The sequence below is a fragment of the Bos indicus genome, chromosome 29 (assembly GCF_029378745.1).
Source record: "Bos indicus isolate NIAB-ARS_2022 breed Sahiwal x Tharparkar chromosome 29, NIAB-ARS_B.indTharparkar_mat_pri_1.0, whole genome shotgun sequence".
Taxonomy (NCBI): Eukaryota; Metazoa; Chordata; class Mammalia; order Artiodactyla; family Bovidae; genus Bos; species Bos indicus.
The window spans coordinates 44563711-44578629 of NC_091788.1; the positions used below are offsets into that span (position 1 = coordinate 44563711).

Here is a 14919-nt window from a genome sequence, read left to right on the forward strand (position 1 = left end):
CCATCTTGTCACAAATGGCAAGGTTTCATTCTTTTTTTTATGGATGAGTAATAATCTAATATCTGGCTAAGGAAATGGCAACCCACTCCAGTATTCTTGCCTGGAGAATCCCATGGACAGAGGAGCCTGGTGGGCTACAGTCTATAGGGTCGCAAAGAGCTGGACACAACTGAAGTGACTTAGCAAATATTCTAATATCTATCAATATCTATTTACATATCACACCTGCTTTATCCATTCATCTATCGATGGGCACTTAGGTTGCTTCCATATCTTGGCAATTATAGATAGTGCTGTGTTGAACACTGGGCTGCATATATCTTTTAGAATTAGTGTTTTAGTTTTCGTTGGTCCAAGAGTGAAATTGCAGGATTGTATGGTAGTTCTATTTTTAATTTTTTGGAGGAAACTCCATACTGTTTTCTATCCTTAGAACACTGCTCCTCCCACTCCACCCAGAAGGTGCCACAGTACAGCGGGTCACAGTCCTTGTCCCACTAAGTCCCTGTGATTGGTCCAGGGGTGGCCATGAGACTCAAGGCAGGAAATGTCAGAATCCTACTTGGGAAGAGTCCTCTCGCTACTCTGGTGGCAAAGGGCCAAGGACAGAAATCTGGTGCTGCCTGCAGCCAACACTCCCACTGGAGAAAATGAAGCCAACACAGAGAGAGAAATGACGATGAAATGAGGAAGAGAAAGACACACACATACACGCATGCGTGCACACACAGACACACCACACACGCACGCACAGACGCACGCACACACACATGCAAAGGGGCTCAAATCTTTCAATCCAGGCAAAAAATGAGGTCAGGCCCTGTTTATTTATTAGTAAAATAAGCCAGTTACTTATTTTATCCTTTTGGCTTAATTTAGCTCTGTCAGTTGCAAACCAAAAAACTTAACTAGTATAAGGCATCTCCATATATTTGCTAAATGGTAGAATTAATTTGCATACCTGCCTCATTCCCAATATAAGTGAGGTAACTTCTGGTAAGAACAAAGAAGATAAAATCTCAAAACAAAAATGGAGACTCAGGAATGTGAGAAGATAGTTGAAAAGAGAATGTGAAGCTCTGGAGCAAGAACATAAAGATATAAGTATGCCGGTCTATTGTTAAGTGAAGCCCATAAGACACTTGGGCTTCCCAGGCGGTGCTAGTGGTAAAGAACTCACGTACCAGTGCAGAAGACGAAAGAGACGCTAATCCGATCCCCGGGTCAGGAAGATCCCCTGAAGGAGGGAATCACCACCCACTCCAAAATTCTTGCCTGGAGAATCCCCATGGACAGAGGAGCCTGGGGGGCTACAGTCCATAGGGTCACGAGGAGTTGGACTCGACTGAAGTGACTTAGCATGCGCGTATAAAGCATTCTATTATCTGCAGATCAAATTTGGCTTTGAGCTTCCAGGGAGCCAAAGCAAAAAGGGAGATGTAATAACTCAGCTTCCCTCCTCCAGAGATAACAAAGGGTACAAGTTTCTCAGAGGAAAGAATATTTTTCTGAGGCCAATTTCAGCCACATTTAAATAGCCAATGTCTGTAATGCACCTTGTATGTCTGGTTTTTGGAGTTGGGCCTAGGGAACAAGTGAGGTTGCCAAATTTAGTTCACTCAGTCAGCCTTGCCTTGACCTCTCAGTGCCTCTTGTCAGAGCTGATCACCCACTCATTTCTGAAACACTTACTTCACTTGGCTGGGAGCCCTCCCTCTCTGGGCTGACTTCCTCCCTACCAGCCTCTCTTGTCCTATGTCCATGGCTGTGTTTCCCTATCTTCCCCTGATCTCTGAATGGTGGCGGGCCCAGGCTCAATATCCAGACCTCTCCTCTTCTTTCCTCTCTCTGCCTCTGTGGCCCAAGTCCTCCTGTCCCTCTCCTGGACAACAGTCCCTCTTTCCACCCTGGGCCTCCAGGCTAGTCTCTACACAGCAGCCAAAGGGGGATTTTAAAAACCTCACTCAGGGTGACTTTCCTGGTAGTCCAACACAGGGGGCCCGGGTTCGATCCCCGGCCAGGGAATTAGATCGTGCAACTAAAAGTCTGTATACCTCAACTAAAGAGCCCACGTGCTGCGGCCAAAGCCAAAGATCTCATGTACCGAGACTAAGACCTGGGACAGCCAAATAAATTAAATTCAATAAATACATAAAAATGTGAAAAAAACACACAAAACCCTGAGTCAGCTCCTCTCACCTCCTCTGCCACCTGTGTGCTCAGTCATGTCTGACTCCTGGCGACCCCATGAACTGCAGCCCGCCAGGCTCCTCTGTCCATGGAATATTCCAGGCAAGAATACTGGAGTGGGTTGTCATTTCCTTTCTAGTCCAGGGGGTCTTCCTGACCCGGGGATCGAACCTGTGTCTCTTGCATCTCCTGCACTGGGAGGTGGATTCTTTACCACTAGTGGTACCAGAGAAGCCCACAACCTCTTCTCCCTGACCAAATGAGATGCATGGGGTATAATAAAAGATAATATTTATCTCCCAATGTCCCTGTGAAATCCATAAGGAAACCTGTCTCTGCCCCCAGATGAAGTCTTGACTTCCTGTGCCGTGTTTCCTCAGAGTGCTGGCCATTCTGATCATGGCTCTGAAGTCTTTCTGAAAGCCTCCTGTACACTTGACCCACGGGCTTGCCAGGATCTCAGGGAGCCCATCTCAAATTCCCCAGATTTAGGACTTGAAAGCAGCCCCCAGCCCCAGCCCCAATCTCATCACAGAATTCCCTTTTTAGAATCCACCTTCCAACCCTTCATAATCTTGAAGCAGACTGGGAGTTTTGTGTTGGCAAAATGGGTTCTTCTATAACAATATCCTTTCACCCTTTCCATCATGTTTAGGGCAAATCCCAAGACCTTCCCACAGCCACTGGGCCCTACATGATCCGACCTCTGAGCCCCCACAGAAATTTAAAATGTCAAAATATCAAAGAATATTACAAATGATTGTATGTCAGTAAAAATTAAAACTTAACGTAAAGGCCTTTTAAGAAAAAATAGATCAGTAACCAGTAAAGAAAATTATAATCTAAGACTCCAGTGCAGAAGAGTCCCAGTGGAAGGGGAACAGATGGTCCTTATCTTATACTAGTTGTTCCAGAAAACAGAGAATGAGAAGAGGCTGCCCACTTTCTTATATGACTCCCAAACCAGATAAGGACAGTATCAGAAAAGGAAAAGTGTAGAGCATTTCAATCTGAACCTGGAAGCTAAATTATGATCTACTAGAATAAAATATCAGAGAAGGCAATGGCACCCCACTCCAGTACTCTTGCCTGGAAAATCCATGGACAGAGGAGCCTGGTAGGCTGCAGTCCATGGGGTCGCTAAGAGTCAGGTACGACTGAACGACTTCACTTTCACTTTTCACTTTCATGCATTGGAGAAGGAAATGGCAACCCACTCCAGTGTTCTTGCCTGGAGAATCCCAGGGGCAGGGAAGTCTGGTGGGCTGCCGTCTACGGGGTCGCACAGAGTCGGACACGACTGAAGCGACTTAGCAGCAGCAGCAGAATAAAATATAGGAGAAGGCCCCACCTCGGAGTAGGGTAAGGACTTAAGACATTCAAAAGGCAAACCCTCATGCAAAACCTTTATGGATCTGACTACATCAAAATTCAGGATTTCTCCGAATCAGGGACGCAGAGAACAGACTGCTTGTTGCCAAGGGGGAGGAGGGTGGGAGAGGGTTGGATTGGAAGTTTAGGATTAACGGATGCAAACTGGTATGTATAGAATGTATAAGCAACAAGCTCCTACTATGTAGCACAGGAAACTATATTCAATGTCCTGTGGTAAACCATAATGGAAAAGAATATGAAAGAGGACAGATATACACATGTAAAACTGAGTCGCTTAGCTGTACAGCAGTAATTAACACACTGTAATTCAACTGAAAATTTAAGTTGAATTACAATGTAACTTTTAAATTGAATTTTCAATTTAAAAAATGAAAAAAATTAAGGATTTCTGTTCCACAAAGGCCCTCAGATAATATTGACAGACAGCTGGTTGCAATCTAGTGAATACAGAGCTCCTGCACAAGTTAAAAAAGAAAAGCCCAGAAGCATAATACGCGGCCATGAACAGAAACAAACAGCTCACAAGATGAGCCCAGAGGCAAAAAAGTAATGAAGAGCGGGTCAAAGAAGTAATCAGCACAACTCAGTTAAAATTACAATGAGGGCACTTTCCTGTCTGCCCAGTGGTTAAGGCTCTGTGCTCCCATGCAGGGGGTACAGACAGGTTCGATCTTTGAAGAAAGTGAACATGTTAGTCACTTGGTCGTGTCTGACTCTGCGGCCCCATGGACTGTAGCCCTCCAGGCTCCTCTGTCCATGGGATTTCCCAGGCAAGAATACTCGAGTGAGTAGCCATTCCCTTCTCCCGGGGATCTTTCCAACTCAGGGATTGAACCCAGGCCTCCTGCATTGCAAGCGGATTCTTTACCATCTGAACCACCAGGGAAGTCAATTCTTGGTAGAGGAATTATGATCCCACATGCGGCATGGCCAAAAGATTTTTTTATTTTTAATTATAATGAGATAGATACCTTTTTTTTTTTTTTTTAAACCAGGAGGCAGATAGAGGGAGAGGGACGCGGCAGGTACTATCTGCTTCTTCACAGGGTGTGAAGACCCTTTGGGATGGAGAGTCCGGAGATTCCTTTGAGAGATGGAGAAATACAGGCTGAGCAAGGGTAGGGGGATTATACCGAGATCATAGGGAGCCCTGCAGAGGCAGGACTTGGCCTGATTTCTGGACTCCCGGGCCTGGACTCTTCCTCAGCGTCCTGCCGAACTCTCCCCTCTGGAAGGAAGCTGGCCTTACCTAGAGCCTTCCTGGTCTGCTTTTGCCAGAGCCCTTGAGACAGGCTGAGGACTGGTTGCCATAGAGATGGTGGGCTGGGCAGTTCTAAGGTTGGCAGATGGGGGTGGGGGATGGGGCAAGAAACCAATATGCTAAACGCCCACCAACAGTTGGTCAGGACTTCTTCCGGGAGACCTGGGCATGACAAACGGCAGCAGGCTCCGGGGACCGCCACAGGTCTGCTCAAGCTTCTCTCAAGCACCCCTTACGCTGAGCAGGTGAGAGGGGGGCCCCGCGGGGGGACTGCCAACCGCCCAGAGGCAGGCTGGCTCTCTGGGGTGGGAGGTCAAGGTTGAGGGAGGCCACAAGATTGGAGCCAAGGCCCAGGAGAGAGTCAGGGAGGTCTGAGACGGGCAGGGACGTGGGGTGAAGGGGAGGATGATGCCTAGTTATGACTCTCAGGTTTCTGATGGGGCAGTTTTGGCAAATTGGGAGGATTTGGGTTTCAGGAAAAATGATGAGCTTTTCCCTCCTTGGCTTTGCAAGGCCAGAGCCCTCTGGGGCACTGAGAAGAGCTGTCCAGGGCCCAGAGGCAGCCCAGAGCAAAGGGGGCAAATCTGGGCTCTAGGACAGTCCACACGTTAGCTCCTGGCTCTGCTTCCCGGCTGTGTGACTTTAGTCAAGGGACTTCACCTCTCTGAGCCTCAGTGTTCTCATCTGCATGATGTGGGTGAGAGTGAGCAGGGACCTCATAGCATCCTTGTGTGTGTGTGTGTGCTTGTGTGTGTGCGTGCGGGCCTGTGTGACTTCAATGGTTCAGTCAAGCCTGACTCTCTGAGGCCCCATGGACCGTAGCCTGCCAGGCTCCTCTGTCTGTGGAATTTTCCAGGCAATCATACTGGAGCGGGTTGGCATTTCCTTCTCCAGGGCATCTTCCCGACCCAGGGATCAAACCCACACCTCTTGCGTTTCCTGCATTGGCAGGTAGATTCTTGATGACTAGAGCCCCCTGGGAAGCCCCATAGGGTCCTTGGGAAGGAAGGTTAAGTGAGTTAATGCAAGAAAGTCCTGGGCATGCAGCAGGTGCTCAGTGAATAGCACTGTTGCTTTTTAAGATTTATTTACTTATTTTTGGCTGCTCTGGGTCTTTGTTGCTGCAGGTGGACTTTCTCTAGTTACAGTGAGCAGGGGCTGCTCTTCCTTGTGGAGCTCGGGCTTCTTATCGCAGAGGCTTCTCTGGTTGCGCAGCACAGGCTCCAGGTGTTCAAGCACCAGTAGTTGCGCCGTGCGGGCTCCGAAGTTGCGGCTCATGGGCTGCAGAGCGCAGGCTCCTTAGTTGTGGCCCACAGGTACAGTGGCTCTGCAGCACGTGGGATGTTCCCGGATCAGGGCTCAAAGCCGGGTTCCCTGCACTGGCAAGCGGACTCTTAACCGCTAGACTGCCAGAGAAACCCACTGTTGCTATTTTAATATTAGTAATTCAGGTCGTGATCTGTCAGTTCCCGTGATCTGTCAGTTCCCGGGGTAACTGCAGGGCTGCATAGGACTGTCCCCTGGGCGACTGGCTCAGAGCTAGGCCTCCTCTCCTACCTTCGCCCAGAGGAGTCTTGGGAGCGGTGATGGTGTTATCCATGCCCAGAAGCAGAGGTCTCGGAGCGCGGGGCAGACACCAAAGAAGGACCGGAGGCTCAGAGGCCGGAACAAGAAAGGGCAAAGCTCTGCAGAAGCTGAGGAGTAAGTGGCTGTGGAGGGCCGAGAGGGATGCAGGGGGCCAGGCCCCACTGGGGGCCAGAGTTTGGGCCCTGACCCCTGCCCCCTGCCCTCTCCCTCCTCAGTGTCGTCCCCTCTTCTCCTCGGAAACCCTCCTTCCCCTTCCAGTGGGCCTGGGAGAGCTTCACCACAGATGGCCGGGCCCTGCATCAGCCGAGCTCTGTCTTGGCCCCTGGCCACCAGGCCCTGCCCTTGCCCCTGGCAGTCCATCACCACAAGTCCCGGCGCAAGTCCACGCCCGTCCTCCCAGAGGCCCACAGCTTCTGCTGGAAGACAGAGGAGCCGAACCTGGAGAGGAGACAGCAGCTCAGGGCCTGCAGCTGCACCTCCATCCCTCCGGGCAGGGGGACCAGCCAGGAGCTGGAGCCGTCCGGGGAGGGAGGCTTGCAGTCGCCCAGGAAGTCCTCAGGGTCCGGGTTGGAGCCCGAGGAGTCTGAGCCGGAAGGCCTGGGAGCCGAGGAAGCTGAGAGGGGTCTGATTCCAGGGGAACTGCCCCAGCTCCCCAGGAGGGGGTTGATCTTGGAGGAGGAGCAGTTTTCAGAGGCCACAGAGGAGGCCGAGGACGGGGAACACCGGGCCCCCTGGAGAAGGAGGACCAGTTCTCGAAGAAAGGGGCGGAATTCTGGTGAGGAGGCCTGGGAAGAGAGTGAAGTGCGGCGCCTGGAGAGTGTTTCCAGCTCCACCAACCTCCGAGAACCACAGAGGAGGAAGCCAAGGGCCAAGGAGCTGGAGGGGCCGTGGGACCTGGAGAAGCTGCAGAGGAAGCTGCAGCAGGAGTTGGACTGTGGTGAGTCCTGGGGTTCAAAGCCCAGGTTCCCCACAAAGTCACACAGCGTGGAGAGGGGCCGGAGCCAGTGACCTGGGCCAGGTGTTCAGACACGGCCAGGCTGGGCTTCAGGTGCGGGGAGGGATTGCCCAAGGGGACAGGAGGATCAATAGTCCCTGACTTGTCACTCTGTGGACAGGCCCCGAGAAACAGCCCTGGAAGTCTTTGCGGGCTGCTGTTCAGGCCTCCAACTGGAGCAGGAAGGCCCACCCCTTGGGAGATGATGAGACTTTTCTGTTTGCAAACTTCCCTAACCGCACCTTCCACAAACGACAGGAGGCCACCAGGTGAGGTGGAGAAGAAGGAGGGTGGGAGCGAAGCACAGGGACTAGAGAAGGAGCTAGTTCTCCAAGAGACACTCATCCATTCATCCTCTCATTCATCCCTTCATTTATCCACTCACTAGTCCTTCTGATCATCCAGTCATCCATCCATCCATCCATCCATCCATCCATCCCCTTGGCCAGCTGTTTATCGACATAAGACACTTCTCACTCACTTCTACCCATTCATTAATCTATTAGTTAAGTGATTAATGCAACATACCTCGGGTATCTGCTCACGGGTACTCAGGATATAAAGGTAAAAAGACTTGGTTTCATCCCTAAGAAGCTCAAAGTCAGCTGGAAAAGGAGACAGATGGGGGAAAAAGGGACAATGGCAGAAGAGTTAGATCGTTACTATCCTTGGGGCTTGAACAGAGACAGTGGGAGCAGGAGGGAAGAACGGGGTGGGAGCTGCTGGCAATATCTAGGCAAAGGCTTGAACCAGGTGGTCATGTGAGTGAAGAGAGGATGTTTTATCTGAAAGGATATTTGGAGGCTGGCTTAGTGGGCCTTGGTGACCAGTTAGAAGTGTGGGGTGAGATCCATTCAGCATTCTGATAGCACCCTATGAGTCTCCCCCTGTCATCTCTGCTCGAGATCTTCCCATGCTCCCCAGCACCCCAAGGACAAAGCCCAGATCCCTTGGGAAGGTGCTGGGCTATCTGTCTATCCCTTTGCACAATGTGAAGGCTCCTCCAGGGAAGTTGCCGGATCTTTTTGATAACAGCCCCCATCTGGTGCCCTAAAAGGGTCTGCACAGAGTTGGTGCTCAATAAACCTGTGCTGAGTGTATGTTTGCATTTACCCTTCTGTTTGTCTACCTCTCCATCTTTCTATCTGACTATGATTCATGGTCTTTACTGGAAGGACTGATGTTGAATCTGAAACTCCAATATTCTAGCCACTTGATGCAAAGAACCAATTCATTGGAAAAGACCCTGATGCTAGGAAAGATTGAAGGCAAAAGGAGAAGTGGGCAGCAGAAGATGAGATGGTTAGATGGTGGTGTCACTTCTCAATGGACATGAATTTGCAAAAAATCTGAAGATAGTGAAGGACAGAAGAGCCCGGTGTGCTGCAGTCCAAGGGGTCACAAACAGTCAGACACAACTCAGGGAGAGAATGACAACAATTATGCATGAACTCACCCATATTGAGTTTCCGTGACAACAATTATGCATGAACTCACCCAAATTGAGTTTCCATCTATGTTAGGCACTGTTGTATGTGCTTGGGATACACTGGCGGTGAAGAGGACAGACAAGGAATCCTGCTCTCATGAGGCTTACATTTTACTTGGAAAGAAGGATAATCAATAAAGAAATGAACAAAACGTAGAGCTAGAGATGGAAAATCTCTGGGAGGTAGATGGGGTGCTAAGGTCTCACTTTCTCTGACCTTTGAGCAAAGACCTGATTGGCAAGAAGAACTGATCATCAGACCTGGGGGAAGGGTGTTTCAGGTGGATTAGGTTCTGTTTATTCAACCATCCACACCATTCATTCATTACACGCACGGATCCTCTCACCGTTTCTTTCTCTTTCCCATTCATTCATCTGTCTGTCCCTCAAACCAACAGGCGTTACTCTAGCTCCTACTAGATGTGGGGTGAGAGAAAGAAAGATCTGGGCCCTTCTGTCAAGGAAAGCTGCTTTGCAAGGGGAAGGTGAGGTCACGGGTATGTGTGCCAAGCTCCACAAGGCTGAAGACGGTCAGAGTTGGGGCACACCACTGGCTGGAATAGGCAGAAGGCTTCCAGGAAGAGTTGAGAAAGGCCTGAGCTGGGCCCGAGGGCTGAGCTCCCAGAGGCAGCCTCCATCCAATTCGACTTCCATGACAAACCCCATTCCCTAGGCCCCTGGCTCTCTGGACTGTGGAAATCTCTCCTTCTAGGTCCCCGTAGGCCCCTATCTACCCCTGGGCCTCCACGAGGCTCCTGTTCCCTGCAGACTTCTCCTACCCCTCTGCTTTTCCTCTCCCCTCACCCAAGAAACCTGCTGCGGGCCTGGGAGCTGCAGCAGCGGGAGGAGCAGCAGCAGGCCGAGGTGCGGCGGGCCCGGGAGCAGCGAGTACAGCATCAGGTGGCTCGCTGCCTGGCAGCCTACGCACCCAGAGGGAGCCGGGGGCCAGGGGCTGCCCAGCGCAAGCTGGAGGAGCTGAGGTAGGAAACCCAGGGTTGTGGGGGGCCTGGAGGGGAGAGCGCAGGGAGGTGGTGCTAAGTGTCAGACAGAAGGACCAAGGAGACCCTGTCCTCAACCCACCCATGGGGCTGAGCCCCCAGGACCATCCTCCCTGCCAGGCAGGCAGGTTGGGCCACTTTACAGATGAAGACACTGAAGCCCAGGAGGAAAAGGGGCTGGGACAAGGTCACCCTGTTATTTATTTTTTTTTTGGCTTCACCTTGTGGTATGCGGGATCTTAGTTCCCTGGCCAGGGATTGAACCCAGGTCCCTGCAGTGGAAGCGTGGACAGCTGGACAGCGTAACAACTGGATAGCCAGGGAATTCTCAAGGTCACCTGGCTAATAATAACCATCCCAACAGCTGTCAAAGGCTCAAGTTTGAATTGTTCTACATGCATCATCACACTTTCAAATCTTGTTTTCTGATTTCAGATGCCAGGTGTGCATACTATAAAAATTCATGTATTACAGAGATAGTTGGTGGAGAATGTGAATAGCGCCTATGGTCTGAGTCCTGGAGACAGTTGTTCGTGGTCAGGGGCAGAGTCATCCATTTCATTTTCTTCTTATGTTTTGATCATAAAAAAGCAAATTAAGATTTAAAAGCAAATCTTTTTTGGACTCATAAGAATAGGTATTATCACCACTCCCATAATTTTACAGATGAAGGAAGCTCCAAGAGCTTAAATAATTTGTCAAAAGTCACAGGTGAGCATCAGTGCTGGGATTCCAACCCAGGCAGCCATTTGGCCACCATGAAGGGCCCAAATGCCCAGTCTCCAGATATAGTATACCAGGATCTTCCCCGCAAAGCCCAAGCTGGTGAACCAGATAACTCAAAGAAATATGATCACTGATGCCACTGACACTGAGCACCTCTAGGGTGCAGCTGGCACCAAGGCAGCCCTTCCATCTGGGGAGAAGCACTAGGTCAAGGGGAGTGGGGTACTGCTCAGAGACCAGGGGGTTTCTACCCTGCGATGGGGCCACTGAGGATCCAGTGGGGCTCCGATCACCTACTCTTTGAGGCTCAGCCATATCACCCCCAACTTTGCCAATGAGGAAATCCTTGATCAGTGAACCAGGAGATGCCTTCTCCCTGCTGGACTTCAAGTTCACCTTTTTTTTCTCACAAGGCAGGAAGAGGAAGTCTCCCACTCCAGTGGCAGGGGTCAGTGAGATGAGTGTTCCAAACACAATCCTTTCATTTTCTACTTGGGAGCAGATATTTCCCATGGAGGGTGTCTCAGTGCTTCCAGCCCTCGACCTTAGCTCTGTGCTGCATGCAAGATTCTGCTCTTCCTAGGAGGGAGGGCACAAAAGGCATTGCCCTGTGGCAGGGAGGCTCCAAACTTTCCTTTTATTCTGACATAATAGGGCAAAAGCCCACTAACACGACTTCCTTTCTCACTTAGAGCTCCAAGACATGAATGTCCTTTCAATTCTAACAGAAATAGCCTCAAGAACCACACAGGAAAAATGTACGCGACATCACGGGCAAGACAGAGATATAGCTCAGGCTTCCCCCACCTCTGCTCCTTGAAACTGCTGTAAAATCCCCCCTTGAATATTGAAGACTCTTCTTCGCAGTGACTTCTGTTTCCGGTCATGGTTTTCAAGTCCATCTTTTTCTTGAATGGAGGAAGTTTCTTTACCTGGCGCATAGCCAAGGGTCCTGGCCCAGCAAGCCAGTGTGCTTTCCCGTGGGGCCCCGCACATTTGCCAGAGGCTCCCAGCAGAGGCTGAGTCTTGTGTGCCTCTCCCCTCCTGCCCTGTCTCTGAGTGCTGCTGCCACAACCCTCGGCCTCTCTTGTGTGCTTGGCAGAAGGATGCCTGGTCCCACGTGTGACGTGGTCAGAGGACCCTTCTCACTCACGGCCAGGACTCGCAGCTTGTAGAGCTGACAGATTTCTGACAAGTGCACCAACTGCGTTTTTGTAAATGGGATTGTGCTTCTCCAGTGGAATCTGGATCTTTCTGGGATGTGTTCTTTCTCTTGCAGTTTGTTGTTGATTTTCACTCGCTAAGTTGTGTCCGACTCTTTGCAACCTCATGGACTGCAGTACTCCAGGCTCCTTTGTCCTTCACTATCTTCTGGAGTCTGCTCAACTCATATCCATTGGGTGGGCGATGCCATCCAACCATCTCATCCTCTGTTGTTCCCTCCTCCTTCTGCCCTCAATCTTCCCCAACATCAGGGTCTTTTCCAATGAGTTGGCTCTTCACATCAGGTGGCCAAAGTATTGGAGCTTCAGCTTCAGCATCATTCCTTCCAGTGAATATTCAGGGTTGACTTCCTTTAGGATTGATTGGTTTGATCTCCTTGCTGTTCAAGGGACTCTCAAGAGTCTTCCCCAGCACCACAGTTCAAAAGCATCAATTCTTCATTTGCAATACATTTCTTTAGTTCCACTGTCCCATTTTCTAAACTATTGGCTTACAAGAAGCACAGAGAATTCTGGCAAGCTTGTACTGAACCCAGGGTCCAGAGCGTGATCTTGCCCAAAGCCACAGCCAACAGTCAGCTTCTCCTCACAGGCAGAGAGGGTGCAGGGGTGGACGAGGGGAAGGCAGGGCTGTGCACACAGACGTCCAGCTGCTCAGAAGCCAGTGCTGGCCCCTCTTCCTCGGGGATGGCTGGGAGGATGGGCGAGCCTGGCACGGTCTGCCAACCCAGGCTCCGTGCTCAGCCCCTCACTTCCCAACTGTGCAACCTCAAGTCCCTTGTCCCTCCTGAGCCTCAGGCGTGTCATGGACAAAACGGTGGCAGATGATTCTCACTCCATTCACGTCAGGGGGAATCCCAGCCGAAGACGGAAATGAAATGACTTTGTAAAGCTAAGGGCGGGAGGACAAACAGGAAGTCCTTAGTGAGGGCTCATGAGTGGGGATGGTTCGAGTCCACGGTCAGCTGCCCAGAGGCCCGTCTTCCCTCAGGCGCCAGGAGCGACAGCGCTTTGTTGAGTACCAGGCAGAGCTGCAAGGCATCCAGCATCGGGTGCAGGCCCGGCCCTACCTGTTCCAGCAGGCCATGCAGGTGAGGCTGGCACCTGGGCAAGTGTGTGGGCTCCCTGAGAGCAGAGCTTCTCACCGGCCGAGAGGGTAGGGAGATGAGGCGGGAGGGGCCCCCTCAGTTTGGACCCTTGAAAAGCCCTGGGACCCCCTCAGTAATCAGAGTCTCACTGTGTGCTTGGGGCAGCCCAGGTGAGAGAGGGGACCCCTCTGCTTTCTCCTCAGGCCAACGCCCGGCTCAACGTGACCCGGCGCTTCTCCCAGGTGCTGTCGGCACTGGGACTGGATGAGGAGCAGCTGCTGGCCAAGGCGGGCAAGAGGGACATGGAGGGCGCCCCCAGGAGGCACAGGTGAGGCCCAGCTGTGGGGAGATAGGCCACCAGCACCCTGCCCCACGGGGTCTTGCTCAGCTGCCGCCTGCCCCTCGGGGTCTCACTCAGCTGCCGCCTGCCCAGGGGCCTCCCCCGCAGCCGCATGGGTCCACCCTGAATTTAGACTTCCGTCCTGCCCTGTCCACTCCCTGGCCAGAAGGACTCAGTCTAGCTTTCGCAGTCAGCAGGGCCGTCCCCAGGCCCTGTCCTCAACATCACCTGAGAAAGGAAGGGCCAAGGTTATTTCCCCACAGAACGCTTACACTTCAGAACAACTTGGTGCAGAGCAGAGGTTATCAGGCTTGGGGGGCGGGGGTAGTCTCCCGCTCAGGGTCTCAGAGTGTAAGAGCCACATTTGAAACCACCGACATTGGTGATGAAGGCCTTGCCCCCCTACAGCCCTGGTCTCCTTGGTTATGGGGGTGGGGAGTTGCAGAGCCCAGTGGTCTCTATCTGTGTCTTCATCTTTAAGGAGCCACAGGTCAGTGGGGGCGAGAATGGAGCCCTCTTCTCAGAGTCCTCCAAAGATGGAACCCACTGGCAGCCAGGCTGACCAGCACTTCGCCCCAAATCCAGACCAAGAGTTGAGTCCCTGAGAGAAAAATTAAATGCTTTGTGGAAAATACAGTGTGGGATTTCTGGCGGTGGTGGGAAGTGGTTGTGGGTTGGGAGCAGGCAGTGACAGGTGGGTATGCAGCACGCTTGGCTTGTGCTCACATCCCCCAGGAACTCTGGCTGTTCCGACGGCCCCCGCCCAGTACAAAGGGCTCTATCTCTGCCCAGAGGAGTGAGTGGGGCATCTCCCAAGAGCAACAGCTGCAACGCCTACCAATGCTGGGTCCTGGAAATTCAAGAGTGAACAGGACAGAATGCCTTCCGCCTTTGGGAACGCCCAGTCCTGTGCGGGAGGGGGCGGGCCTTTAAGAGGGCGCATAATCACACGCTAACAGATGGGCTGGCAGATCGAGCAACTGGCAAGTGGGGGTGTCAGGAGGAATTGTGTGAACTGAGCTTTTACACTTAAGTAACTACAAGTTACAGTCTCCTCAAAAGAAAAGAAAAGCTCACACACACACGGATGTGCCAAATTTTGCATTCAATTTCAGGGGGTTTACAGATACACAGAAGCTCAACTCGACCTCCGGGGCAGTCACAGAGCTCAGGTTAAAAAACCCAATCCAAGGAGCGTGGCAAGGCAGCGTTGGCAGACAATACTAGATGTAGGAGTTGGAAGGAAGCTGGACTGTGGAGCTGGGGGTCTCTGGAGGAGAACATGCTAAGTCGTTTAACACCTGATGGAGCCACGACCCCAGGCAGTACACTAGGAGGACGCCTACTGGAGAGGTGGGCGCTGCCCAGGGAGAGTCCGTGATCCAGTGAATATCCGAAATTGAGGGTGTGAAAACGGAGGGAAACCGGGAAGGGGCTTCCAGCTCTGGCGATCCTGGCTTGGATGGTCCCTAGGTCCCATTCTGGGATACAGTCTTCCCCAGACCCAGTCGCGAACCTTGAGGCGCGCACGCGCAGTCGACCCACCGGCTTAAAGACCGCTACCCCGGCTCTGCTGGCTGCGACTGCGCAGTCGGGTTCAGATCCCGGCCTTCCCATGAGCCTTTGGG

At 51.9% G+C, this 14919-nt stretch overlaps 1 protein-coding gene across 3 annotated transcripts; it reads left to right on the plus strand.

The window, feature by feature from the left end:
• The first annotated feature begins 4280 nt into the window (after nucleotides 1–4280).
• Nucleotides 4281–14379, plus strand: TSGA10IP (testis specific 10 interacting protein). 3 transcript variants are annotated; one of them, XM_019955377.2, is made up of 8 exons: nucleotides 4281–5091; nucleotides 6414–6547; nucleotides 6649–7370; nucleotides 7549–7696; nucleotides 9726–9896; nucleotides 12855–12954; nucleotides 13155–13279; nucleotides 13773–14379. In XM_019955377.2, exons 1-8 carry the CDS (start codon nucleotides 4945–4947, stop codon nucleotides 13894–13896), a joined length of 1671 nt encoding a protein of 556 aa, XP_019810936.2. In that variant the 5' UTR covers nucleotides 4281–4944; the 3' UTR covers nucleotides 13897–14379. The 3 variants fall into 3 exon arrangements, with proteins under 3 accessions (XP_019810936.2, XP_070638788.1, XP_070638789.1); XM_070782688.1 differs by having other exon boundaries at nucleotides 4282–5091; nucleotides 7068–7370; XM_070782687.1 differs by lacking the exon at nucleotides 9726–9896.
• Nucleotides 14380–14919: the final 540 nt, after the last annotated feature.

Coding starts and splice junctions, on each gene's coding strand:
- TSGA10IP (XM_019955377.2), top strand. CDS start 4,945: ATGGGGCAAGAAACCAATATGCTAAACGCCCACCAACAGTTGGTCAGG. Junction 12,955..13,154: donor TGTTCCAGCAGGCCATGCAG/GTGAGGCTGGCA, acceptor CTTTCTCCTCAG/GCCAACGCCCGGCTCAACGT. Junction 13,280..13,772: donor GGCGCCCCCAGGAGGCACAG/GTGAGGCCCAGC, acceptor TTCATCTTTAAG/GAGCCACAGGTCAGTGGGGG.